Consider the following 17,050-nt stretch of genomic DNA (forward strand, 5'->3'; position numbering starts at 1 on the left):
CATGTAAATGATTCTAAATGATAAAACTTTCAAAACGCCAGCAATGACTCACCTTACAACTACTGTCATTGTAACAGTACCATTTCTGGTTGGGGTTTTTAGCATAGCAGACATAATGACCTCCACCCAAAATTCCTGTGTGACACTGCAACAGAAGATGTACAATTCAATCTGATTGTCAGTTTATTGACGTAAAATGCCTTGGGAGCATACAATAAGATACCATTATATTACAGGGCGGGCATTAAAAAAATGCATCTTAACAAATGGATAAAAATTGTTGACATTTTTGTTCCAATGTTAAGGTAAAAATTATAGCTTAATTTTTTTTTTTAGACTTTTACTTTAAACTAAGTAAGTGAGCTATTCAACTGTATCCTTCTGAGCTGAAGATAAAGACGTGATTACTTACTGACAAACAGAGCAATTACTTACTGCATAGAGAATAATTACTTACTGACACAAAAGAATAATTACTTACTGACATAGAGGATAGGTCATACTTAATGGGTTCATCAGCAGTTGGAATGTTTTTAATGAGCTGACATTTCTTACAAGGTAATGCTTTGGATTCTTTATCATCTGAAATGATTCAAGAAGTGTGCTACTGAACTATTCGCAACAATAAGCATAATTTCAATTCAGTTACTAATATGTACGTTATATATCACATACAATTATTGTTGTGAAGAGCATTTCACAACATACTTTCACCACAATTTTTTTTCAAATCAGCTTTGATCAGGCAGAAAGTAATTCTACCTTTCTCCACTTCCATCTGTAGGTCATTATGGTTTGGAATGTCTCCATTTGGCACAGGTTGTATTTCAGCGGAATTATTACTCTGACACACACAAGTCACTGATTGTTCACTAACAGCTCTTGGAGCTAAGTAATTGGAGGGGTCAAATTTCTCTATAGGAAAGTTCACTATCTTGTGGGACTTCACCCATCGGCCATTTAAAAACTGGAATCTTTTTAGGTTAATTATCTGAAAAAAGGCACAAAATAAAATGATTATAAAATACTGTAGAAGTACTTTTTTCCGCGTGGTATTAATTTACGCTATGTACGCGGTCACAAATTTTCCGCGGAAATTTATCCAAGCGCACTTAAAATAAATGCAAGGCATATAGTGACAGACATTCAAGAACTAATATGCTAATTTGTGATGACAAAAATTGCAAACCCGCGGATTAAATGAAAATTGAAATTCCGCGGAATTATGACCCCGTGGAAAAAGTACTTTTACACTATTCCAAACTTATGCAAACAAAATCCATTTTTTTTTTTCAAAAAAATTCTTGATGAATTTGAATGAAATTTTGTTCAAAACTTTTAATAAATGCATTTGTACATACAAGTGCTAATATGCTAATTTTGGATGACAAAAATTGCAAACATGGTTGGCAATTTTACCTCAGTTTTACATTATCTATAATTTTGGTGGTGGGGGCAAGAAGGTCAAGAGCTTTTCTCTTACAATAATAGCAGCAATTTTTCCTCAGAGTAATAGCACACAAGAATCATTGGAATTTTCTTCTTAATTAAACATATTACAAATACAAGCATTTACTATGCCTCAGAGTCTATTTACCAGTATGGGTTGTAGCCTCTAGATGTCCAGTTTTTTGGAGGCCAGACAATGTTTCTACTTACCAGTATGGGTGGTTGCCTCCAGATGTCCAGTTTTTTTGGAGGCCAGACAATGTTTCTACTTACCAGTATGGGTGGTTGCCTCCAGATGTCCAGTTTTTTTGGAGGCCAGACAATGTTTCTACTTACCAGTATGGGTGGTTGCCTCCAGATGTCCAGACTGTGTTTCTACTTACCAGTATGGGTGGTTGCCTCCAGATGTCCAGTTTTTTGGAGGCCAGACAGTGTTTCTACTTACCAGTATAGGTGGTAGCCTCCAGATGTCCAGTTTTTGGAGGCCAGACAGTGTTTCTACTTACCAGTATAGGTGGTAGCCTCCAGATGTCCAGACAGTGTTTCTACTTACCAGCATAGGTGGTAACCTCCAGATGTCCAGTTTTTGGAGGCCAGACAGTGTTTCTACTTACCAGTATAGGTGGTAGCCTCCAGATGTCCAGACAGTGTTTCTACTTACCAGTATGGGTGGTAGCCTCCAGATGTCCAGTTTTTGGAGGCCAGACAGTGTTTCTACTTACCAGTATAGGTGGTAGCCTCCAGATGTCCAGTTTTTTGGAGGCCAGACAATGTTTCTACTTACCAGTATGGGTGGTTGCCTCCAGATGTCCAGTTTTTTTGGAGGCCAGACAATGTTTCTACTTACCAGTATGGGTGGTTGCCTCCAGATGTCCAGACTGTGTTTCTACTTACCAGTATGGGTGGTTGCCTCCAGATGTCCAGACAATGTTTCTACTTACCAGTATGGGTGGTTGCCTCCAGATGTCCAGACTGTGTTTCTACTTACCAGTATGGGTGGTTGCCTCCAGATGTCCAGACTGTGTTTCTACTTACCAGTATGGGTGGTTGCCTCCAGATGTCCAGACAATGTTTCTACTTACCAGTATAGGTGGTAGCCTCCAGATGTCCAGTTTTTTGGAGGCCAAACAGTGTTTTTTACACTTGGAGCAGTAGTAGAGTTCGTCTTCTCCTAACTCCTCCTCCGTTGTGAAGGCCTGTAGACAGGTGTCCAGGTTAATGGGCTCTGTCTGCTTCCTCCGGCTCTCCTCCACACTCTCATGGTCCTCATATAACTGTAAATAAAATAAAATAAACTGTCAACAAAATAAAATCACTTTCAATAAAATATATTACAGAAACACTTCATCAGCATATCAGGATATGGTTCTTGTTTACCCAAAATAGAAGCACACAATAAAGTGTAAGAAAGTCATCTCTTTTTTTTCTGATGGGAAAAAATTGAAGGCCTTTAAAAATAGTTCATGCCCTCAAATAAATCAGTAACACAACACAAATGCAAAACAAAAATTAACATTACAAAAAGAATTTCCTTTAAAAATCTATATGCACTATAAAGATGTGTTTCACATTCTCATTTTTTATCTAAATATAATTTCATTAAAACCATTTAATCAGAAAAATTGTAACTCTTCATGTACCCTTTCTAAAGCTGTTTGGTATCGTAAATGTAATGCTGTGGGTTCCCAGTCTATAGCCAGAAATGAACTTCCAAAGTTAAAGTCATCCGCATTGCACTCCAACTTACATCCTCTACAAAACCTGAAAAACAATTTTAAAACCTCTCTTCAGTGATACACATAAGATATTAATATATATGTACACCATACTATTATCAGAATGAAGCTAAAATAATACAATGTAATAGATGTTATCATAATTATTCAATTTGCACAATTTAGCATTATTTTTGCACATGTGCTTTACAATGTATTTTATGTTGTCATGGTTATGTCAGGACATCTAAATTCCTTGACATTAATAGATCACATCAGAGATTACACTAAAGAAGAGAGTGAACTTTACCTATACCATGGACACCAAGCACAGGACAATCCATCTTTCATGACAACTTTGAGCGTGAAGGGATACTCATATCCCAAACTGTCATCACTGCAGGAAAAATACAAATATGAAATGTATTTATTGCAATTAAGACAAAAAAATAGTCATACTTGCATTTTATGTTGATTTCCAACCAACTATTCTATTTGGAAGCATCCCTACAAACACTTTCTTAATCTCACAAAAACTACAATAAATATGTAAGTTGCATTTCTATCTAACTTTCACTAGTGTGCCAATTTGTGTTTGAATAGTGTGCTGAAGAATCTAGTAGACTGAGTTTTATTCTTAAATAATAATAAAACTACTAAAACCAATCAGTGTGTGCACCTTACATATCCAGTGAAATTCACCTTATTTTCAAATATCAGTCCTGCCTTCTCAAAAATACACAATCATATACAGATATAAGATCTAAAAATGAAGGGCAAGATTTTTGAATAAGGTATAAAGGAAGCACAAAAGCAGATTGTTATTGACCAATATTGTTTCCTTACCAGTCCTGGGCGTGGTTGGCTGACTTGACCTCGGAGGGAGGGAGAGGACTGACCAGTCTGGACACCTGTGTCCACACAAACTGATAGAGGTCCTGATTGGTGGTATCCTCCACACACGGGAGGATAATGGGGGTCCCAAACAGCCCAGGGCGGGCCTTTTGTGAGGACAAGAAGTACACATCCATCAGGTTCTGAAAATGTTTTTAAAAAGATTTTTAAAGCATTTTACATATTTTTTCCCTCTCACCTGAGTGAAATCCTTTAATACTTGCAAGAATTATGCATGTAGATGTTAGAGTATGAACTTCCTCTATCTATTCACTGTAATTGGGCTTGATCTGAGTATAAAATTGCTAAGGACCAGACTTTCTTTTCAATCAGTGCTTAATGCCTACCTATTATCAATTTAGTCATAAAGAGGTCAATCTCAGTATTTCTGCAAAATATAGCACTTGTACTGTCAACTCTGAAGTCTAACATGCTAACATTATAAAACTATTGCATAATAGTGAGGGAGACATGAAGATTTCTTTGCCCATGAAAAATCTTTTTTTCTTTTTTTTTTTTTAGGGGGGGGGGTGTAAATTAGCTATGATAGTTATATAATAAAAACAGAAAATGTGAATAAGATTTTAGTTTTATTTATTAACAAAATTCAACAGACTTGCTAAAAATTTATCAGACAATAAGTAGATAATACAGTGTGACAAAAACTAAGAAGCATTAATAACAATCAACTATCTAAATTTTAGATGAATTCAACAAACAAATATACACACAATATGAAATATGTAATATTGCAAAAAATTGTGACAGAAATGCAAAACATTTTTTACAGGAAATTTCAATACATCAAAGTAATCATTTGAAAGATACAAAATACACTGTATTTATTAAAGTTCACTTAATAGTAAATCTTTCCTATACATAACGAAAGCGAAACTTGGAAAGATTGCAACTGGAAGTGAATGAATATATGTACGATGGTCAACAGACTCTGACTTTGAATATCAACTTTTATTTTTAAAGAATCTTTAACGAGTAACATTTATTTGGAGTACCTGCATGAATCAAATTTCCTACACTTTTAGGTAATATTCCAAAATGGAATACACATATGTAATTAAGATCTTTTTGCAATCGATTATTTTGTTTTTTAAGACCAGTCATGAGAAATTATAGTGATCCACCTTTTTTTCCTCTCCTTTATAGGAGAAACTGTAATTTTATAAAGAGGTAGGTTTACCTCCCTTTACGGGCTGTCCATTGACCCCCTCTTTTCATACTTACCTGGGTATAAGTTTTTAATATATTAATTCATTCTCATTAGGTTATAATATTAATGGTGGTCACAAATTAAATATCTCAATGCTGGAGAATATTAAAGGAAAAAATAACATGGAGTTAACTGAAATTAGCAATATACCAGTAACTCAGAATGAATTGTCAGTTACTGTCTGATTATGCAGGTTGCTTTCCTATTCTACTTACGTAACTAAAGTGTAAGTAAAAGTAAATGTTTAACATGTTTAAAGCAATTTCTGAATGTTTTGAAATACAATCAACTTAAACATTTTAACACAACAAAGCAAAAAAAGATAAATAATCAAGTCAAAATATTTCACCACAAAGTTTCATATATACAATGAACATTATTTCAAAACAAGTGCATCTATTGGTTTATTTGATTACCACCCAGCTTGTTTAAAACCTCAGCAATTGTAACATCTACAATACTGCATAAGGTTGATTATAAAGTAATTACATAGAGACTTGAATTACATTCATGATAAGAATATTGACAATGATATTGTTATTGCATTTGTTCTGGGAAAATATTAATTAATTCATATACACTGTTAAAGTTTATAGTCTCATGTACTCCAGTATTGTTCTGTATGGACTATTAATGTCACAAGACATTGTAACATTAATAAACTAACCATATTTCTACGAGGGTTGATCCAAAAGTTCGTGGAATTTCTTTCTAAAATTTTATTGTTATTTGATGAAATCAATCAACAGGCATATTCATAATATAGAGCCATAATGCAACAATATTGGAAAATTTCACCACTTTCCAATCAACATAAGGCACGAGCTTTCTGAAAATGGATAGTTGGGAAACCCGGGGGAGACTTGAACGTATGTCAACTTAGATATGTCATCAAGATAATGAAATTCTACAAAAATATCGCACCAACAATGATATTTTATTGCATGGTGTTCCAATTTTTGTTCTGGGAAAATATTAATTAATTCTAAAAAGCGACCACACCTTTTATCAACGTCCATGAATACACTGTTATGGAAAACCAGTAACTAGATGCATTTTCCTAAGCCTATGTCAATAATATAAGTTTATAGATTATTACAAAACGTGTACTTGACCAAAATTTGACATTTAACAACTTAAAGATGAGCAATAAATCATCAACTTATAAACTAAATATCCAGTAAAAATCTCACACAAAGGTTTATAAAAGATTCGTAATAATGACATATATATAATGTCACAAGTTTCTACATAAAGTTACTATCAAAGTGTTTTTTAATTTAAAACATTAATAAAATAACAATATTTCTATACAGAAATTTTTTTTTCATGAACAGATGATATCTGGTGAATACACTTTATAAAACTATAATAAAATACAGCATTGAACATATATTAAAGACACCAATTACTTGATGCAAGTGTATATTTCTAAAACAACTCTAATCATTATTTAGCAGAACTTATTAATTTCTTTTAATATATCAAACTTTATATACTCGCCTCCATTAACAATTCATGTAATCTCAAAATATTTCATGTTCCGGGTATATTGAAAATACCAAGTTCATGATGTTCATGCATCATTTAAAGAGAAGAATTTAAACAGTAAGGCTAAAAGTCTAACTCAAACATCAATACAGTATATACATATATAATATATAAACATTAACAAATAATACAATGATCATCCTTTATTTTACAGGAATGATTGTCATTGATGTACAGGTATTTTCCTTAACATGCAACATTCAATTATTTCATACATGTATTAATTGTCTGATGAAAATTTATCAACAATAAAAGTCACAATGAAGGTTTACTGTTTCACAAAACTTTTAGAGTCCAATTGTTTTGTAATCATTAATGAGTTGTTTTTTTTTTTTCCTATGCACAGTGCACATAAATATAGTTTTAAGTATACATATCTGTAATAACAAACAAAATTTTACATCAAGTAATTGGTGCCTATAAGATACTGTATACAGGGAAATATTCGACCCCCCCCCCCTTATATTTTTGCCCGTCATCCATCTTAGAGGTAGACAAATTTAAAAGGGGGAAAATTAAAAGAACACAGTTGATTTTTTCAACAAAACTGTGACTGGGTGATTTTAAAATGTTGCAAAATTGTGTGAAAGGATGAAAATAACACAGGGCGAATATACCCTGTATACAGTAACCAATGTACCAAATGTCACAAAGTGACACTGGCACAGTGGTAAGTGGGAGAGGGGACAAGAAGACGTATCTCCCCCAAATAAGTACTCATGCGTCCCTTATAATAGATTTATAATGTACAGTACACCATTTTATGGTCGGACCAATATGCCTCAATCACATCAGTTTCACTGTGAGGGAAGTTTGTGAAAATCAAATCAAGTTGTGAACCTAAATCATGAGTTACCTTTTTTACCAATTGTGTGCATTTTAAATTCAACTTCATAAAGTTCAGAAATTCTTTGTGACCTGTAAACAAATCAAAATTGAAATCTCCAAGAATTATCAATTTTTTTTTTCTCTGTGTCTACAAAAGGTTTTAAGTGCAACATAATTTCACGTTCAAATTCTTTATAAGAACATGCTGGGAACTTGTAGAAAACAACTATCTGCACTTCTCCAAAGTCTCTGAAATTTACTAAAGCTATGATGAACTCGAGCAAAGTGTTGCTGAATTTTGAGATACATGTCATCAAATGGTCCTTTTTAACGTATAATGCTGTTCCATGATGAGGACGATTTCTGTCACTTCTCTCTTCATGATTAAACAAAGTAAAGTAACCTTCCATCATAAAATTCTGTTCATCATTGATGGTTAATCTTGTTTCTGAAAAACCAATAACATCTGAGGCTACAACATTGGGTTCATTTTGAATTTCATTGAAATGTTTGTGAAGAGATCTTGCATTATTAAACATAATTTTTAGTTTGCTCTGCTCGGCTTTGTACAATGGAAGATAACACAGATTTAGAGGTGCTTCCTGCCTCATTCTATCCATTTCTTCTACAACTTTTTCATCCACAGTTAATGCTTGCTCATTGAAATTCAGAATATGCAACTTGTCAACAGATCTAACTCTACTAAGAGCTACATAATGAATGTGGGGTGTTTTCCTTATCCTTGACTGAGACAAATCTACTACAATTTCATCAACAGTGCAGCCCTGAGCCTTATGGATTGTCTTACCAGCAGCTGGTCTTAAAGGAAACTGTATTCTTTGGTATGTAGTTGAATTGAAAACAAAAGATCGCTGACAGTCAAATATTGGTGTCCAATCATCCATAACATCATCATGGTAAAGGTGGCGGTATTTCTGTCGAGTACTTCTCCCTACTGCAGAATCCAAAAACTTCACCCACACTATACTTGGCCTTGATACACCTGGTAATCTGTTTTCAACAAGATATACAGTACATGATGAACCATTTGTCAAGCCATCAGTAACATCAATATTAACTGTAATGTCATATATCATTCCAATGGCTAGAGTTAGTCTTGTCATGAGGTTTGCCGTTTTGCTTACATCATCTTGATTATGTAATGATCGGAGTAGTCGTTCTTTCACAGTCTTACTATGGTCTTGAAGGACACTGTCAACAGCTTTCACAATGACTTTTTCACCAGGAAGTTGCTCTATTAGTTTATTGTTATATTCATCTACTTTCGCATTCATTGTAAACAGATGGGGAGCATTGTGTGGATAATTTGGACTATTTTCAGCAATGATGCAATTGTGAATTATATCCAAGTCCGCAGAAGTCATCTCATTGTGACGAAGACGGTTCAAAAGCTGTGCAAATGATAAGTCATCCTTTTGTCGCATTACTTCATCTAACTCAAATAAGGTGAAATTTTCTTTCCAAAGATTACATGCAAGTGCTTGGGCATTTTGTTTTAAATCCTGAAAAATCCATCCATCCATGATTGGTTTAAGTTGAAAGAAATCTCCAACAGCAATAATACTAATGTCTCCAAAGGGCCTCTTCAAACCAGTAAGAAGCTGAAGTCTGTCGTTGATAAATTGCAACTTTGCATTGCCAACCATTGAAATCTCATCTATGATGACAACTGACAAATTTCTGTATTTAGTTCTAAATGTGTTCAGTTCATCACAATGCATGTTTTGTTGCCTTTGGTTAATTTTCTGATGAAATGCTGAAGCAATTGTTTGACCACCAATGTTAAATGCAGCTTTACCGGTGTATGCACAAAGAAGAATTCGTATATCGTCTGGATTTTCTCCCTCCTTAGCACATAAATACCGATGTAAAGCTTGATAAAGTGCTCTGATTAACACTGACTTCCCAACGCCTGCACCTCCTGACAGATATGCATGGATAGGTTCCTGTTTACATTTGATCCACTGTATAACATGATTAAAGAATTCACGTTGCTTCAAATTGAGACTGGCTACAAGCTTTAAATACTCATCATCAGGTAATCTAACAGAACTCTGCTCACTCAGTTGTCTTGTTGATGGAATTCCAACATCATTTCCTATATCATACTCTCTCTGCTCAATTGGCCTTTCAGGATTAAAGTGCACAAATTTTTCAGAGTCAACATTTCCTTCATATTCATCTTCTGCCTCAGTTTGTTGAGCACCAGGAGCTAATTCATCATATGCTTCTGTCAAATCATCTTGTGCCATCTGTTCTGCCTGCTCAAGCATATCTGCATTGTGTTCATACTGTTTGATTTTCTGAGTTAAGAAAAATTTCTTCTGGTTAAATGACTGCTCAAAGCTCTGCTGTCCACACAGAAGATCAGAACTTTCATTTCGCCATGGAGTGAACAGCATTAGTTTTTCTCTATAGTAATTTTCTGGGTCTGTCTTTAAACTATAGCGCACATATCTTATAACTCTTGGAATTTTTCTGCGCCTTATTTTGATTCCATTTTTCAACACAACTAATGTGCTGTCATCTTTAAATTCACTTTCAGTATCAGATCCACTGTCTTCATTTTCTGACTGGTGTGTCTCATCATCATTTGTTTCCATTTCAGACAGCTGAGTAACATTTTCTTTTGGGAAAACTACATCTATCTGTGAGACATAGTCAGCTAAGCACCAGTTTTCAAGTTGTTTTGGACGTTTTGCATACCTTTTGACTATGTTACTGCATTCTATGTCTGTGGAGTTAGCATTCAACTTTTCAAGTTCTGCATCAGGTTTGACAAGTATTACACGATCATCAATTGGAGATGTGTTTATAAACATTACATCTCTTGATGCCTTTGTAAGTGGCATTTGCAAAACCAGATATGCTGCTTCTTGTGCTCCAACTTCAACACTGTTGAGAAATTGATTTCCAATGTGTCTAACTTGTCTCTTAATGTCAAGATTGCCCTCTCTTGCTTCTTTTGCAGCTCTACTCAGAAGATCACTCATTCCTCTTTGGGATTTACTTATGTATGAGACAATATACATTGCACAAGCATATGGGTCCAATACATATTGAATGTCAATATTAGCTGCCCATGCATGAAGAAGAGTACTGTTGTAAGCATTCACTCTGAGGTCGCAAGGTTTCCGCTTTAGAAATACTTTGGGTCCTTTCAATGAACTTCTGATGCATTTGATATAATCATCTTCAGATAGTTGTAGTACATCCTGCAAAAACTCTTGGAAACTAAAGCTTACATCACAACCATTCTTAAATTCATTCATTTTGTCTTGCATAGCTTTATGCATCTTCTTGTATTTCTCAATTTCACTGTCCAAAGGTTCTAATATCATTGTAGCTTGGAGTGGTGGGAGTGGAAATCCAAATCTACAAACAGCCTTTCCTCTTTTTTTGCATGTTTGTGAGTGTTTATGCACCTGTAATTCTAGCATAGTGTCCTCTGCATTTCTTTCACATCTTAAATAGCTATCAACAAATGCAACAATTTCCTTTTCATCATTTTCCAAGTATTTTGGAGCATTTTCAATCCAAACAATCATGTGAACATGTGGTGATCCCCTTTGTTGAAATTCAACCCTATAGAAGAAGTCCTGTACCTTGCCAATAGGATGATGATCACTCTTAAGCACAGTATTCAAAAAAGTACGAAAACGATGATCAAAATACCTGGTACATGTAATTGGGTCTTTCTGAACTAACTTTGATTTTTCAGTCCATGTCATGCTCTCAATTTCAGAATCTGTGTACTCTCTGCCATCATTTAAAACTCCCAGTGCCCTTATCAGATCATTCCATCGTGTATCTGCAGCAGAAAAGGACATAAACCAAGTTGGTAGACCAAGCTGTCGTATCATTGCAAATACATCTTTCTTCCTTGTTTCAAGATAAGGAGGAGAATTTCTCAACTGCTTGAATACATAAAATCCCTCATTGTGTCTGACAATGTTGTTAATTTGATCAGGATTTCTTATTTCATTAGCAGTAAAGGTTTTCCCCTTTGTTTTGCATTTTCTAAGAGCTAAATTGCATTTGTCTGTAACCTGTTTTAGTTGAATCTTTTTCAATTTGAAAAACAAATTCGGTACAGACTGTGCAGCACGTCTATCAACACTTCGTAATTCCCACTTGGCAATATCAGCATATGAAATGGATACTTGACGCTGATCATTTTCTACTCTTCCTTTACCACAAAATATTGTTGGAAATGACAAATACTCAGCCATTTGATCTTGATACAAACTAAGTGGACGCTGTCCCTCTCCTGGAGCAAATGTGAAGACCTGATTCATATCATACGAGTCACTGTCTAGTAGTGTATCACAATTTCCATCCTTACCACTACCATCAACTTCACAGAATTCATCCGAGTCTGATTCATCTGATTGGTCATGCACTGTTGAATCTTGTTTGGTGTGGCCCTCTATAAACTCTCTCATTAATTCTGTTGCTGAATTTGTAACTTCATGGAACCAGTTGTCATCTATGTTTATATTTGAATTCTGATAATATTCACTGTTTTTCATTAACCAATGTAAAGCAATCAAAACCTTTGTAGGTCGGATATTTTCATGAGAATAAGAGTGTTGAAAAGATAGTTTTCTTTTTAGCTTGACAGGTATTGTGATATTCTCATCAAGTCTCCTGGGAAGACTATTGATTGTTGGTTGTATGTCAACTGGCACATTTACAACATTTCCTTTTACAGAATACTGCCCTCCTCTTGGTAATTCTCTTATCTGCATGAAAGGAATTCTTAAGGATACAAGTCTTTCTTCCAATGGTAACAAATTTAATTCACTTGGTTTTTGTATCCATGTCATTCCATTTGCAAAAGAGAGTTTTGGAGTCCGACCTTCTTTCAAGCTTGAATTGCAGGTGTTGCAAATCCATTCCTGCCCATTTACAGATTTTGTATTCGTAAGATACTTTTTCTTGATTTCAGCATCCAACAAAACATTATCAACATTTGAAACACTTTCATGAAACCATGTCTGTTGGCAACATGTGCATACAAACACAGGACCCAATCTTACATTGTTGTGAAAATTGTCAACACACTCCTCCGCATCAACTCCATATTTACTTTTTCTGTATCTTTGTTTTTCAGTTTCAATATAATCCAAATTCTTCCGTGAGTGTGCTTTTGATTGTTTTGCAGCAATATTTTCTGATGTTCTATATTCTTCATTTTTTCTCTTTTCTTTCATCTTCAATCTTTCTTTTTCTAACTGGTTAGGATTTTGTCTCATTTCCTTTTTCTTCGTGAAATCTTTTATTTGCTCATCATGCCTGTACTCTTGCCTTTTAATTCTCTTACTGTCCCTTTCCTTGTCTTTAAACTCTGGATCTTGTCTTTTGTTTCTGTCTCTTTCCTTGTCTTTAAACTCTGGATCTTGTCGTTTTTTTCTCATACTGTCTCTTTCCTTGTCTTGAAACTCTGTATCTTGTCTCTTGTTTCTCTTACTGTCCCTTTCCTTTTCTTTAAATTCCGGATCTTGTCTCTTGTTTCTCTTACTGTCTCTTTCCTTATCTTTAAATTCCAGATCTTGTCTCTTGTTTCTTCTTACTGTCTCTTTCTTTTCCTTTATACTCTGAATCTTGTCTCTTGTTTCTCATACTGTCTCTTTCCTTATCTTTAAATTCCTTGATCTTGTCTCTTGTTTCTCTTACTGTCTCTCTCTTTCCTCTTTACTCTGATCTTGTCGCTTGTTTCTCATACTGTCCCTTTCCTTGTCTTTGAACTCTGATCTTGTCTCTTGTTTCTCATACTGTCTCTTTCCTTGTCTTTAAACTCTGCATCTTGTCTCTTGTTTCTCTTACTGTCTCTTTCTTTTCCTTTATACTCTGAATCTTGTCGCTTGTTTCTCATACTGTCCCTTTCCTTGTCTTTGAACTCTTGATCTTGCCTCTTGTTTCTCATACTGTCTCTTTCCTTGTCTTTTAGCTCTGGATCTTGTCTTTTGTTTCTCTTGCTGTCTCTTTCTTTTTCTTTATACTCTGAAACTTGTCTTTTGTTTCTCTTACTGTCCCTTTCCTTGTCTTTAAACTGTGGATCTTGTCTCTTGTTTCTCATATATTCTCTCATGTAATCCTTTTTATCTTTCCTTATCTCTGTTGTTTTTAAATGACCAGTACTACTACCAACAGATTGTTTGCTTGTGAAAGCAGTTGTTGACTGATCTAATCTACAATATTGATGTACACTTTGATTATTGCTAGGGAAGCTATGAATAAGTGTACGAAAGGCAACAGGCATCACCTCAAATTCAGTCGCAAATTCGATGTGCATACTTTCATACATTGCATACAGAAACCCTAACAAATCATCTAAGCAGCAACTGTGTCGCATCAAAGACTTTCCATCACAATCAGACAAACCATTTTCCCCATGAGAATGCGAGTCAAAAAAATAAAAATCATTGTCTGAAGCTTTGTACAGTGCTGAACATATCGAGCCAATCATTATTAATACATACCTTGATAACCCCAAAGCTTGTTGCAGACATTCATGTAGAGTTTGAATTTGATTTCTCTTATCATCTGTAACTAATAAACCAAACAATGTATCAAACTTGTCAACAATGTGATGATTTTCACCAGAATCAATATGAAGTGGTAGTTCATCAAACATCAGTAATCTGCTTTTCAGTTTTCCAGCACTCTGAAGATTCTTCACAACTGTGTTGTACAAATTATCTCCCTTGAGCAGAGTCTGATCTAAAAAGGAACTAGTGAATGAAAAATTTTCATATGAATTTGACAACATCATAAGTGAATTGCATGTACACTGATTACCTCTTGAAAATGATGAAAACCTCATACTTCCCTGATGGAAAGACCCAAACACCAGATTATCTGAATTCTGATGCATACAATTACCTTGCAGTGCATGTGTTGTTTCATTTGAAATATTGTTCATTGTAAGTTGAGTAATATTCTCAGTTGTAATCTGAGAGATATTCTGAGTAAGCAACTGAGATGAATTCTTAGATAAATTCTGAGATAAATTCTGATTCAAAGTGGTCTCAGGGAGAGCCGCAGAGACCACTGTCACAGGGGTGGTAGAGATCACCCCTGCCGGTACAGATGTCATAGGTGTTAGGACGTGGCCTACACCCAGAGGCACAGATGGTTGGACGTGGCCAACATCTGTGGGGTACTTGTCACCCACATCTGCCTTACATGATTTCGTCTTCTTCACAGCAGCCTTCTTCCAAGTCTTCTTCCTAGGCATTCTGTGATCTACAAAAAATACAAGAATGTTATAATCTAATTATAAAAGATTGATTAGAGTAGCCTATACTTCATACATACACACATTCTTAAATTAATAATGCAGCCATCAAAGATGACACTTTCAAAAATATATAGCAGTAGGTTCTGCACGAAAATGATATTTTCCTGCTCAATGGCCCCAAATGCCAAGTGTAGGACAAAATTTGCAGCTCTCCACCAGCAAGTGGTAGCATCTTCACGAGTGAAAAATTCTCAAGAGGGACGTTAAACAATATACAATCATTTAAAAAGGGATGTAAGTTACATGTACATGTAATTGGTAAACCATTTTCACATAAAACTTACCTCTAAGATGTTTCACACATTTCCAGAAATTATATGTACCATATATATCATTACATTTATATGCAAGTTTTCTAGTTATGAGCCAGACAGAATTTTACCATATTTGGCCATAGCATCTTTATTAAAGGTCAGAGTGACCTACTTTTTGTGCAAGACACATCGTCTATCCAAGAAGCATAAGTTGACAAAATTTGATAATCCTAGGCCTGAAAGTATTGAAGTACTGTTATGAGCCAAACACAAATGGACAGACGGATGGACATGAAGCCTATAACATAATACGTCCCGTCTTAAGGGTCCTCCACACATATACAGCTATGTTCTCATATTATTGAGCATTACTTTTAACAAGCATATCAACCTTTAAAAACTGATCAGGGATTAAAATGTAATTTATACGGAATTTTAAAAATAATTTCACAAGTTTCTAAATGTTTTTCCCAAGACGTTTTAATATGTAGCACCAAAAATTGTCTTACCCTATTGTATATTTTTATGCTCACAGAATAACCATAAAAATTTAATTTTATCAATCAACATATTCTTTAGAGAAATTTAATTTATAAACAAAAGATGTGCCCCCCTTCCCCCAATTGGAATTTTTCCAAGTCCAAAAGTAAAAAATGGCACACTCGTACCCAAAACAAAACTTGATCTAGATTTTAATGTGATATATCTGTATACCAAATTTAATTTTAGTATGTACAACGGTTGCAAAGAAAATGAACAGAAACTGCAGATGATTGAAATCTTAAGTTCAAGGGGCATAACTCCGTAAAAAATGGCGCGCTCATACTCAAAACAGAATTTGACCTAGATTTTAATATGATATATCTATATACCAAATTTCATTTTAGCATATACAACGGTTGCAAAGAAAATGAACGGAAACTGCAAATAATTGAAATTTTCCTAAGTTAAAGGGGCATAACTCTGTAAAAAATTGTGCAATCATGCCCAAAACAGAACATTTGTATACCAAATTTCGTTTAAGTACGTGCAACGGTTGCGAAGAAAATGAACGGAAACTAAGTGGACCAACAGACAGACAGCATCAACGCAATATGCCATCTCTTCTTCGAAAAGATTAGAAAAGACTATAATCCTAGTCTTTATAGTAAGCAAAATATCAATGTTTTTAATAAGTGTAAATTTTGGTCAACTTTGAAGTGACCTTGAGACCACGCCCTTTGCCCCAGGGTCATGCCTTGAACAATTTTTAATCTTCAACATATCCCGACCCTTGTATGTAAGTTTGGTGAAAATCTGCCTGGTTGTTCTGGAGAAGAAGATTTTTTAGCAACCAGTACTTTTGGTTTTATTTTCCAGATTATCTCCCTTTGTTAAAGGGTCTCAACCCTTATCTTAATATAAATGGTGGCCCTTGGGCCAAGGATACCCTGTGACAAATTTGACAATAATTAGCCAAAGGGTTATTTAGTTATGGCCCATATTCTAAAAAGTTAACGCACACCGCACAAATGGCCATAGCATTAGCTCTTTGAGCCTTTGGCTCAGAAGAGCTAAAAAGAGGAAAACAAGAAACGCACACTATTATATTAATATTTATAAACACAATGAGATAGTATTATTGAAACCCACAAATTAGAGTGCAAAAATGTCAACCTTCAACACAGACTCTGTTGACAATCATATGACAGTGGGTTGATTAGCCTGAAAGTATAAATAACTTTAAGTTCTCGTCATACCGGCACACGTTGTTTTAAAATTATTATGTAATATAAACCCAGTCGTTTGTCTGTCTTTTATAGAA

The 17,050-nt window shown here is 34.6% G+C and overlaps 1 protein-coding gene across 4 annotated transcripts in view; it reads right to left on the minus strand.

The window, feature by feature from the left end:
• Window positions 1-17,050, minus strand: part of LOC134263203 (ubiquitin carboxyl-terminal hydrolase 32-like) — a 51,243-nt gene that overhangs the window by 3,416 nt on the left and 30,777 nt on the right. For all 4 annotated transcript variants that reach the window (XM_062745513.1, XM_062745515.1, XM_062745511.1 and 1 more), the window contains 7 exons: window positions 4,011-4,201; window positions 3,475-3,561; window positions 3,090-3,210; window positions 2,532-2,723; window positions 763-991; window positions 482-582; window positions 53-145 (listed from right to left, as the gene is read on the minus strand). In XM_062745513.1, coding sequence (XP_062601497.1) covers window positions 53-145; window positions 482-582; window positions 763-991; window positions 2,532-2,723; window positions 3,090-3,210; window positions 3,475-3,561; window positions 4,011-4,201 — 1,014 coding nt within the window. The remainder of the gene's footprint in view (window positions 1-52; window positions 146-481; window positions 583-762; window positions 992-2,531; window positions 2,724-3,089; window positions 3,211-3,474; window positions 3,562-4,010; window positions 4,202-17,050) is intronic.

This window comes from Saccostrea cucullata, unplaced genomic scaffold (assembly GCF_032062105.1).
Source record: "Saccostrea cucullata isolate Sc308-1 unplaced genomic scaffold, CSIRO_AGI_Scuc_v1 ctg331, whole genome shotgun sequence".
NCBI lineage: Eukaryota > Metazoa > Mollusca > Bivalvia > Ostreida > Ostreidae > Saccostrea > Saccostrea cuccullata.